General features: G+C 35.6%; 1 protein-coding gene across 1 annotated transcript in view; it reads right to left on the minus strand.

Moving 5' to 3' along the window:
* Positions 1–12518, minus strand: part of LOC139982120 (uncharacterized) — a 671468-nt gene that overhangs the window by 39226 nt on the left and 619724 nt on the right. Inside the window, exons 35-37 of the mRNA XM_071994672.1 lie at positions 10391–10467; positions 9606–9658; positions 7582–7698 (exon numbers count right to left, since the gene is read on the minus strand). Coding sequence (XP_071850773.1) covers positions 7582–7698; positions 9606–9658; positions 10391–10467 — 247 coding nt within the window. The remainder of the gene's footprint in view (positions 1–7581; positions 7699–9605; positions 9659–10390; positions 10468–12518) is intronic.

Here is a 12518-nt window from a genome sequence, read left to right on the forward strand (position 1 = left end):
TACTCTATAGGGCCTAGGGACTAATATGGGTATGCTTTCTTCTAGGCCTAACTTTTTCTAGCACTGAGTCCGGCATAAAGAAAGTCATTATTCCTCTTTTGATCCTAATCAAGTCTTAAAATCTTTATTCTCGTAGTCGTAGCCAAATTCTAACTTCTTCATCGTCATGAATTGAGCCTATTTCTATGTGTACAATTAATTTGTTAAACCAATCCGCTCCTCCTTTCTCAATAGCAAATTAACAGCATAGCCCTTCGGTTGAATGAAAGGATTATATACATTAGCTAAACTTAAACCATAACATGCAAACTATTGTAATAATATGTTGAAAGTAGTGTTTACGCTGGATATCAAACATTGGAACCCGGTAATAGGAAGCCACACCCCTGGGTACCCGGCAAGTTACGAGCCCCTGGGTGAAATTTCATTTTCCCCTACGCCGATAAATGTTAATAATCCACTGAGATTCGCTAACCACACAGGCGAACGACATTACTGGAAATTCGTCATTTTGTAGGCGGGGCTATTTATCCCTAAAATGTACTTATTTATTCAGGGCACCAAGGTTAAATTGTAAGTAATCTGCGGATGCCATGCTGCAAGATTAGTCGTATCAGTTGTGGCAAATAACAACCTGAAGTCTTCATGCAGACTGATTTCATAAAATTGCATACATTGCTTTTTCAGAAGGAACTCTGGTTACAAAGAGGCTAATGCAATTGCAAACGTCCACACTAGCTAACATACGTTGTTTTGGGATTCAACATAGCGCTGCGGCTGTCACGATGGATTTCTCCCATTGGAAGTCATATCTACTGATCCAGTGTATATACGTTTAATTAAACTTCCCTTTGTCAAAATCTCGATGTCACACACATATATTGTGCCTCTAAACTGAAGTTTGGTTGAACCATAGTTGTAAGACACAATTAAACCTTAATTTCAACAATCTAAATTAAAAGAAACTTGCAAATTCAATTCGGCGGCAATTAAAGTATGATATCTTAACATGTTTTGCTTTTCATTTTATGGAGGAGCTAGGAACACTGATTCTGTAATATAATTGGGAATCTCATTAATGTGTATGGTACAGATCGTGTTCCAAACTTTCTGTGACTGATGATGTGGCAACACTGGTATATGGTTGATACTGGTATATGACGTAATTTATGATTAAAACAGAAACTATGATGAATACTGAATGGGACATTTATGTTCCAGATTACTTCTATTTACATTCAGGTGCTTATTCCTGATAAACCCGAATAAAGGGAAAAAGGTGTGGTAAACGAAGAACAAAAAAAAAAAAATACAGCATCAACCCTTAGGTCATTTCTCTTATCAACATTACGAATGCATATATTTAGATATTCAAAGCAGAGATTTAAACCTAAACAGAGATGTTTTAAATATCTAACTTTATGGAGCTGAGATCTTTATAAGGGCACTTACACATGTCATAGTGGATACATGATCTCTGATTGTCTAGTGGCAGTGTTGTGAATATTACGTAAGCAGTGCTTGCTTTTAAATATATGCAAATACATGTAAAAATTACCGAATATATTTCTTAAATACATGTTTCGTATGTTGCCTTGATAAGTTGCTTACGAAAATATATCAATAATCTCAGTTAATTTGTCATTTGTGATACAGTAGTCACAGAGGTTTCGTAAGGAGTAATTGGGTTATTACGCATGATTAAAGTAACTAAGTTTGGTTAAATTTCAACTAGAGCACCAATGGTGCAGAAGCTCATACCTTTTCGAGCTTAAAAATGTAGGGCCCACAAAACTTTATGGCCCACCAAATTTCAGGCCATTTTTCAGATTCCACCAGTTTTGGGCCCATGAGGGATAACCCCCCCCCCACCCTCCGTTAGCAGAATCCTGGCCACACCACTGGCTACAATTCCTATTTTCCCCCTTTAAATCCTATTTTACCCACTCTCTCAAACAATACCACTGACCTACCCTATTAAACTTTCTCCCCTCTATCTGAGCAGACCTGAAGCACTCCTTGCCAAAATTTTGGCTGGCTGCCTACATACCTCAGGCTCAAAGACTTCTAAGAATCGGCAAGTGCTGATTGGCTGTAGGGCTCTCACGCTTACAGTTCAACAGTTAATAGCAACTCCCAGTCCTGCTTTAATTCCACTAACAGCCTCTGCAGAGCTTAACCACAAATGTAAACAAACACTGCAGAGACTGGGAGACAAATTAAAGGAGCTTTGGCAAAAGGTGAAGGCTCAGATTTTTTTAAGCAATGGGGATTAATTGTAATTAATTAACTTTTGACAAAAATGATTAGGCATCACCTTATTCATACACAATCCAACAATCATCAGTTCAACTTTGAATATGATCCATCAAAATCTTGAGGAGATTGAGATATTTGAAAATATTACAAAGAATGACCCCTGATGACCCCCTAAATGACATTTGACCTCAATTTTCCGAACACCCCTCGTAACTCTCATCCCGAGGAATGTTGTGACCAAGTTTCATTATAACTGGCCATACACTGTACGAACATTAGCAATTTGAAAATATAGGGCCGCGGCCCGGGCCACAAAAGACCCTTAGTTGATCTTTGATCTCAAATTCATGAACACCCTGAAGGTAAAACTTCCATAGTACTATCGTGACAAACCCTCAACATTGTACCATGGAATCTGTAGGAGAAGAAGCATTTTGCGTATTTCCACAAAATGGCCCATTACGGCCCACAGGTGACCTTTGACCCCAAATTTCGGACCATCTCTGATGGCCCTATACCCAATGGTCCTTGTGTCCAAGTTTCATGAAATTCCATTAAACATTGTGCGAGTGGGAGCGGTTTTACCAATTGTTGACGGATAGAGTGATAGAGTGATAGAACGATAGAGTGATAGAGTGATAGACGCCGCACTGTAACAATAGCTCACACCAGCATGCTGGTATGAGCTAAAAATGAACCCACACACACCTCGATCAAAGTGTAGAATTAATGATCTATATCAGTCACAGTATGTACCAAATAACCTAATAACCTAACATGTAACATGCTTCAAGTGTAGAAATTTACCAAAAAATTGCTACAAACAAAATGTAGGCTAGCAGGAATATTCTAGTAAGTACGAGTGCGTCACCTAGTTCGGTACAAACTGTTTCCGGATTATAATTCTGTTGTAGATGGGATTGATCACTAGTAGTAATAGATGAGGGGAGTAAACTAACTCACAAAACCAAGGTAAATTTGTTGATTTGGTCTCAACATGAACAGCTAGAAAAAGTATGTAATGAGATCCTAAAAATACAAAATGACTGTATAAGATTAGGTGATACATGAGTAAGAAAATATGCTGGAAAATAACCCAGAAAGTGTCTTGTTCATTATCTATGCAACTTCTTGATGTAGAATGATTACAACAGAGGCAAGTTGTCATTGTCGTGTAGATACCATGTTTTATATTAACTGAAGAAATTTAAACAAGGGTGGTGTGAGGAGGGGATGTACCAACATTTCTTTTTGGTGAAACAAATATTATTGACTTACAGTGTCATTGGTACAAGTTCTAAAGGCTTACTGTCAGTAAGCTTAACATCTATATCGAAGCAAACCTTAACACAACACAGCCATTCATTTTTATTTTTAGCTCATACCAGCATGATGCTGGTGAGAGCGCTTTCAATGGTTCTGCGTATATCCTTCTATCTGTCAAACTTTTTTTCAGAGTGATCCTATGCGCACATGCTCTGACAAATGTGATGAAACTCAATCATAATCACCGTTGGTGGATGGGCCATCAGGAGTGGTGTACAATTCTATGTCAAATGTATTGTAGAAGTCAGTAAGAGCTATTTTGTTGAAAACACTAAAAAATATGATCCAGGTTGTGCTGTTCAAGCTTGGTAGAGACTTTGAGATTGCTTCCTTTGAGATGTTCAGGTAATCTCGGTCAAAGGTCATTCAGGGGTCAGTTTGGGTTATTAAAGAAAACAATTGTTTTCAAAGGCCATCCCTCGCTGATATATTAATACATTTACTTGAGATTTGGTTCAAATAATCGCTGAGTAGTAGCTCAGATAAGGTGTTCTGGAATTTTCATATGAACGTAACTACGCTTGTCGCTGAAGCTAAAACCTGGTTAAAACAATCAAAATTCACAAACGGGGTAACTGCGAAAGGGGGAGCAAGAGCGATCGGTCAACAGCTAACCATAACAACCTTATCCTAATAGTGAATGATTGAATAGTGCCCCTAAGTTTTACTGTTGCCTGTAAGTGCATATATATTGCAGTTTGTATCTCTGTTTGAGAAACATTAATGGTTGCGTGTTTAGGGACACGCATACACCTTTGCTAAGTTATGTATGTTCGTTTAATCATACGTTATTTTTTGTAATACACAAATTATTCATTCATACAAGTTAATACCTTGCTTATTAAATTCAATATCCAATATTTGTGACCTAAAACATGAATGTACCTGTATTGGAAAATAATAGAAATTTAAAGGATTAAGCTGATGATCCCGAATTAGTTAAGCTAACTGAATGCCCATTGATTATGTCCTTAACGAAGTTTGATAATGATATAGAATGGATTAAAACTAAGCTACAGAAGACTTCAGGCTCTATTGTGCTTGTATGTATAGCACATACTGTTGTAGGTACATTTTGTCGGTATGGATTCAGGTCAGTGTAATTTATAACATACCAATTATTTAAAAACCTGTACATATTATAGGGAAATGTAATCAAAATAATTACTTTCTAACAACAGGTTTATGCTCATACCAGTGAAATTGGAGTGTTTAAATCAATCAGTGTGACCAAAGTTGGCCATAGCTGTTCCTTGAGTAGTGGGCCATGTGGGTGTATGGAAGTTAATGGCAAAGGCCATACAGGAGTCATCTGGGTTCATTTTGTGGAGACACTCAACAGGCTTCTCCTAAGGAGAGATATATTGGTAGTCACCAAAGTGGGCTAAGGTGTTCATTTAGTAATGGGCCATATGGGTGTTCAAATTATGTGGGTAATTATCATCCATGTTTATTTGAAGTTAGTTGTATAAAACTACAGTTTGCAATGGATGCCTAAGAATATCCAGTATAGTGTTACTTGAATTGTAGTATACATAGGGGTCATTCTGATAATTGTTTAATAACATTGCGGCTTGTATTTCAGTTTATTTTTTTTTTAAACTTGTTTCTTCCTAACTTTCAATTTGATAAATTGTTTAATCTACAGATCAATAGCAAATAAACAAGGAGAGCATTACTTTTTTTTCTACCACTCATATTTTACTGTCCAGTAAAGCACCTCTCACCATTGATAGTAATTTAAAGTTCTTCATTTTCATGTCTTATTCCTTGTTAACAGTTCTTATGTATTCAAGTTACCAGCTTTTCATGCATGATTTCTTTTCAACCAGTGGATACATTAAAGGAATTGTCTGGTGGAAGATTTTGATACATTGTCCTTGTAGTTATTATTTTTCTCTTTCTAACCAGGTAAAAATTGTCCCCATTCGACGTTTTCTTAATCTAGAAATCTGTTTTTTTTTTTTTTTTTAAATTCACCAGTTTCTCACCAAAAGTACCGTTTGCTCGAACGCTTCGATGTGATGGTTGACGTAGTGCTGGCAAAAAGGCTTAACACTTGAAGTTAGCACTCACATTTCCGCTCAAATACACTCTGACGTTTACACGCACAGGTGATTGCCTATTATATAAACGTACATATCGCGAACGTATAAAGCCTACTGTACCATGCGCAATTGGTATACGTATAGCGTTGCACATAATATACTCTCACACTCAAAGTAGTTCATAAACTGTTTTTCGAAATCGCTGAAATAAAATTCACGGATCAAATTTACAGTAAAAGGAAACTTGAAAAGTATTCGGAACCCCGAAAGCTGAAACTTGGCGGAATCGATATCAGAGCAGAATGTAGTACCGAGAAGCTTAGGCTTCGCAGAACTGTCCGATTGTAAACGTTAGAGTACATTCTTCGCGTTGGAGCTGGATAGCGCGATGCATATATAAACAACGAAGAGTCTGCTGTTAAAACTTATCTTGTATTACACAAAGACCACGAACCACCGACATATATGGCGGCTTAAGGAGATTTGAAAACATCTAATTTATAAGAAATTTCACCGAAAATTAAGGAAGAAATTAATATGTATACAAACGCGGTTGTTGTTGTGACTACGTGGGTTATGTCGCAATCTGCATTAGCGTCGAATACGTCACGTTCTGTAATGTTCAAATTATATTGGAAATGTCCATCCTTAACGATTAAAAAATCGTTTCTCTGTCAAACGCAACATTTTAGCGTTCTCATACTTTGACAACATGTTTGGAAAAGTATTTATCATTTTTTTAAGGTAACTTCTTTGGGTCTTGATTTTTAGCAAAGTAAAGTTGTACACTGTATTTTTTTTTATAGTCATAGCTCAGTGGATTACATCTCCAACAGTCGCTCATGACAGCTCGCAATTCAATAACAGGGAACAGATATCCCTAACTTTTGAGTATATTTACATGCTAGAGCATGTTTGGTTAATGTAGAATCCTGACTTTTTTCTTAACCTTTTAAATTGTAAACTTAAGTAGAAACTATTATCATTACTTTGTTTATCCTTTAAATAACATATGGTATACCATATAATGTTTGTCAGAGTGTGCGGTAAACTGTACGGTCATTTTCTGGAACATGTATAATTTACAGTATTTGAAATACTGGCTGTAAATTGACGTTGTTTTTTTGGCCCTTTAAGCTGCCAGTCAGTTTACCGAAAAATTTACATGTTTTTGTTTACAGTATACTTACCATAGTGTTATAGATGAGGCTAAGCCAACTGTTGATATATACAAATGTATATGCCAATTAGGCAATTGTATGCAATGAAACATATCGCCAGAATAACATGCTCTGCAAACCAGCTATTTTTAGTCAATTCTAGTGCGTAGTCAAGTAGTGAACATTAAAATAAAAATGGTTTAACGGTAGTTTACCGGCAGTCGGGACACCTGCGCTAAGGCGTGATATAACAACCGTTTGTAAAAAACGGCTAAACGTTTAAAACGAGTACAAACCGCGAATTCAGGTTGTTAGAATTATAATATGTCAATATGTCTAGCAACCTACATGGTTAATTAGACACAAATGTGTGCATAATTTTTGAAATCACATAACCCAACACATTTATGTAACACCTTCACTGTGAATTAATAATCAAACAGTGTCCAAAGGTATGTCAATTGTCAGAAACATACTGAAAAACACTGATAACGTGTAATTTTACATTCAGAGTAAGGTTAAATATTGGATATCAAATAATAATAGTCACCGTTCAACTGAGTTCAACATATTCAACTGCATTGAACTATTATTCTAAAGCAAATGGTTAATGTTAATTTACGGTACTAAGGTACTTTTACGTCAAAACCAACCTGTTTTTTTTTTTACAGAAATTGACTTGCATGTACATAACAATGAAAGCATATGCTAAATAACGTCTTCCTGTTATCTACTAATAACACATAATCGATATGTAGTACAACCGCTTGCCACGGTTACAGACTTACGTGATAGTTAGATGCGTTCTCCAGAAACTGTATAGTACATGTCTGTAGTAACTCACTGTCATCGCGTCGAATATAATTTCTCTGTGTACATAGTTTCCTGACTACATCTTCATTAACCTGGTAATATAACACACAAATAATATCAGTAGAACTGAATTACAATTCCACTATTTATTATTTGGTTTAAGTAGGCTTAGATCCTTAGTTTGAATGTATCAGACAGCATCTAATATTTCCTCACAGAGTCTCTTAGCAAAAATGTGTCGAGTAAAGGATATCAGAGAGAACATATTCAATCGTTTAATATCACCTTAATTTAAGACCCAATTTGTGAGATATTTATCATAGTTTCCTAAATATGGTAAACACAACGGTTTAATAAACTGGGTCTCAGAGCAGATTTTGATTACTTAGTGACGTAGTAGTACTGGTGTGTAATATGTACAAACAGAGATATCACCATCTTCATTGCCTATAAAATTTATTCTTGAGCAGAAATATTGCGTTTTACTTAGATAAAATATTGCTAAAACAGTCAGACGGCAATTTAAAACGCAGCACATACCATGCCACAACAGTGCTGTAACAGTAATTCATATCACCTGCATTCTTTAAATTAGTAATGTTGTATTGAAAATCAGGTTATTTTGCCGACTCTTTTGTCCATTTTTTTTAAAATTTACAAAGTTTTACAGCGGATGAGATCCTGACAATCTTAATTAATGATTCCGTCTATTTATTTTTTGTTATCAGTGAATCGAACATGAACTTTTATTTAAAGGTTAGAATCGGTAACCAACTCAACAAATTCCATTGTTCAATTATCGAAACGACGTCCAAATCAACATAAACCAAGAAAAAAAAAACTACAGCTAAAAAACGTGTCCCTATCGACGTGTACATGACTGTGCTCCCTATCATTTCTGTTATATCTGTAATATGTGTTACATGTCATAATACAATTCATCAAACGAAGACGTCCTTCCAGGTTTTTTTTCACCAAATGAATTTCGAATGAGTTTTAAACAGTATTCTAACAAGAAATTGTGGCGTGAAGAAAAGTCATCGTTTTTGCTCGCGTGTAATTTTTCTAAAACGATTTTTAAATGATGTAATTTTATAATCATTTGAAAATAAAGGAAATACTATTCAATGTTATTTGCAGAACTTTTCAATATCAAAAATAAACAAAAAATTGAAAACGTCTTTGCACTGTATTTAAGAAATAAATATGCATGTTTACTGGCAGTATCATGCAGAGAACAATTTCTCTTGTAAACCATATATAATGTAGCGAGAATATTGTTGAATGGAAGGCTTGTATAAATGACTTCAAGTGTTTCTCAAATGTCACTGTTTATTGATTAGGTACCATTACCAAATTATGACCCAGATGATAATTTCCGTCGGAATCTGAGCATAGTATACTCGTCATGTATTGCACACATTTACATCGTGTATATATGGAAATGGTTTTGTTGTTATACCAAATTCAACACTCGGCTATATTCCAATCCGTGTTGGAATGTTTGGTCAAATTACTCTGTATATGGAATCATTTTTGCTCCTCTTTGTACGAATAATTTTGCTTGTAGTGATATTAAGCTATTTAAAAAGATGACTAAGAAGAATCCGGGGCTCTTATAAATGCTACATCATTGCATGATTTAACACAGGCATTAGTATCAAAAGGGGATTGATGGCATGTAAATGACTAAGTCTTTGTAAATGTAATCATAATAATGCTAATGGCAATCTTCTGAGCATGTTTTGCTTGACATTAACAGATTACAACAAAACACTTGGCATATGAAATAATGTTATTATTTCTGACTGTAATCAACAGTATATCCCAATTTCAAATGACTTATTTCAGATTCTACCATTGTTTCAGCGGGAGCGATACATTGAGTTGACAACTTGGAAGCAAGTATTCCATATTCATTTTCCAAATGGCTCATACGTATCAAAGTAGATACAACAATAAACCCAAATAGCAGAAAAACTGTAAATATAAAGCATACCTTCCAAATACCGGATTGAAGATCCAGACTGTAGCCGTAGTTACTCCAGGACACTAACATGACAGAAATGTAAACTCGTGTAAGAGTTTGAAAAATGACACACATAATACGAAAATATTTATCTACAGAAAATGATGTAAAAACAAGATAAGTAAGAACGGATTAGATGTGTTTGTGGAACTGGCTTGAAATTCATCTTCCTTGTATGTATCCAATATACATACCCACACGCCCCACGCACATACATACACGCATGTATATATGAAAAGAAACACCGGATGCATGTGGATGACGGATACATATTAAATATATAAATATCAAATATCAACACACCAGAAAAAATCCCACTTCACGACCGGTTACGTACTTTTGGTACTCATTAGGCGATGATAGGAATCGGACACCGTACCTTTGTGTCACAGACCGAAGTCCGTAGTAATCGGACACAGTGATTTTACTTGTGTGAATGCGTAAGATCTAGCTTTGTATAGCTGTTAATGACGGTGTATCACCCAAGTGTTATGATAATGCAGAGTGCACGCGTGGCGTTGCTTTTGAATCAGACACACAACACAGAATTCTTACTTTCACTAATTTGTAGCAACTTCCGTTACTATCATTCTAGTCAATGTGAAACATTTTACAGTTTAAAGAAAAACGATATGTTAAACTAACGGCTGAACCACAAATAACAGGATTTTTTGGGTGGCAAGGACGAATGTGAGGATTCGTGATAAACTTATATAGTTAATAGTCACTCACTAAATTTGAAGATATAGACATACCTTTCATCTTTCGAAATTGCAACTCTGAAGGAATTGACTTCGAAGAGAATGTAAGAGGCAACAGACAGCCATCGAACCTTTTAAGTAGAAACAAAGAATAACGGGAGAAATGTTACAAATTAACACTGTAATCTAGCGGAAAAAAAACTATTATAATAACACATCTTTGTTAAACTTATTGAACATTTCTATTGGAAAGGATTACAAATAAGAATAGTTAACACAGAATATTGCTTGGTTGTTATGAACCGCGAATGGAATACAATGAAATATGCTTAGATGGTCCCTTACAAAAATACAAGGTAGCATCACGTCGGGTCTTATCAATGCAATTAACTATCAGTAGACATGTATGCTTATCCTAAACTGAAGTAATATAAATGAGCTACAAGGTTTCTTAGTGGACGTTTGAATATCTCATACCTTACAAAATTACTCATATTTAGTCAATAAACAATGTCCAATAGTAGCCATCGGTTTTCAAGTAAGCGATTAAACCAGCACCAGATTAACCCACAGGAAGCCTACGAGTCGGTCTTAGCTTCCATTTGGGAGAGGGGTACAGTTATATTCAACACCTGAATTTCTTTAAATATATATGGACTTGCCCAATTTTATTTGTGTAATTTGTCATGTGCACTTAATATCAAAGTATCGTGATATAGATCACCATTATGCAGATTGACTTCTCTCTGCTCTTTACGGTAGTACTGTCTTTCTTCTCATTTATGTTCACCAATCTATCGTAAGTTTTCTTTGCACTGTAATCAACATGTTTTTCTTAACTCAACACGAATAAACAATTTCAGTTCTTAATGTTCATGTTTACGTACTTTTGAAGAAACAAAATCAAATATTTATTTAGAAAATATCATTTTGGGTAACTAAATGTCCAATCCAAGACAATCGGAGTTATAACCTTGCCATTCACAAGGAAGGTTGAACAAGGTGACTTGTTGTTGTTTGCCCACATAAATTTACATGTTGGTTCAAATACACAATGGCTAAGCCCTACTTGATGCATCGCAATAAAAAACGTTTAAATAAAAACTCTTTTTGTATGATTTGAATAGCTTAATTCTCGCCCTAGTCCTCTACCAAACACATACTTTTACATTGCTTGGTAAACATATACATTTCAATCAAGAAAAGGCAAATCTCAATTCCTTGTAGCTATGGCAGCATAGCGTGTTTAAACACTTTCAATCTCTAAGACAATATAAATAATCTCACAATTATGTTTACACAGGGACAGAATATGTTGTGTGTATAACGTGCATTACGGGAAATACTGTTAGTCTTCAGGAACCATTAATTAGGGCTTCCATTTGCACCCGATGCCATAGACAGTGAGCAAACGTGGCAAAATGGATCACGTGGCGTGTTCCGAGGTACCACTAACTTACTATGTTTTACAGCAGCCGTTCATAGTTCATTGTGACATAGGTTTGGTAAGCAATATGACCATACATTACATGCATCATGTTACGGAAAGTCTTAGAATGATTTCATAGATAATGATATTTTGGGATTGACGTCTTTTGTGTTAGGAATGACCTAATCTAAATGGACACATTTGTTCACTTTGGTACCACATAATAACTGTTACAGCTAAAAAACTGTGACGTCAGATAAGAATACAATATGACGGTTATAGTTAAGTGCTACCGTAGAGCACGTCATACGAAACTACATGGCTGGTACGATTTCCTTCTTTCTTCATTTTGCTCCTATAATCGTTAACGCTTCAGTTTTATGTTCACAACCCCGCTATTCAGTGAATTTTCTGTCATACTGCTCTCCTTGATGGTTAGTCGGGTAAAAAGATGCAGTTTATCTTTCAAATCCGTACTAGTTGTATTTTATTAAGAAAGAAACCAAGCGACGGAAGCCGAAGATTTACAAAAGCGGTTTATGGTGCATCTGTATCCTCAACAAGTAACTGTCACTTCCAGATTGAATTTGTATGTTGGAATATTAACGTCTCTCTACCCTTACTGCCCTGTGGAGAAAAGGAATCATACATACGGGGGAGGGAGAGAGGGGATGATGGAGGTGTACCTTCTCCTTCTTGCCTGTCGATGAGTTTCAATGTCCATACAGTAGTGTTAATAACACTAGACACCAG

This window comes from Apostichopus japonicus, chromosome 16 (assembly GCF_037975245.1).
Source record: "Apostichopus japonicus isolate 1M-3 chromosome 16, ASM3797524v1, whole genome shotgun sequence".
Lineage (NCBI taxonomy): Eukaryota > Metazoa > Echinodermata > Holothuroidea > Aspidochirotida > Stichopodidae > Apostichopus > Apostichopus japonicus.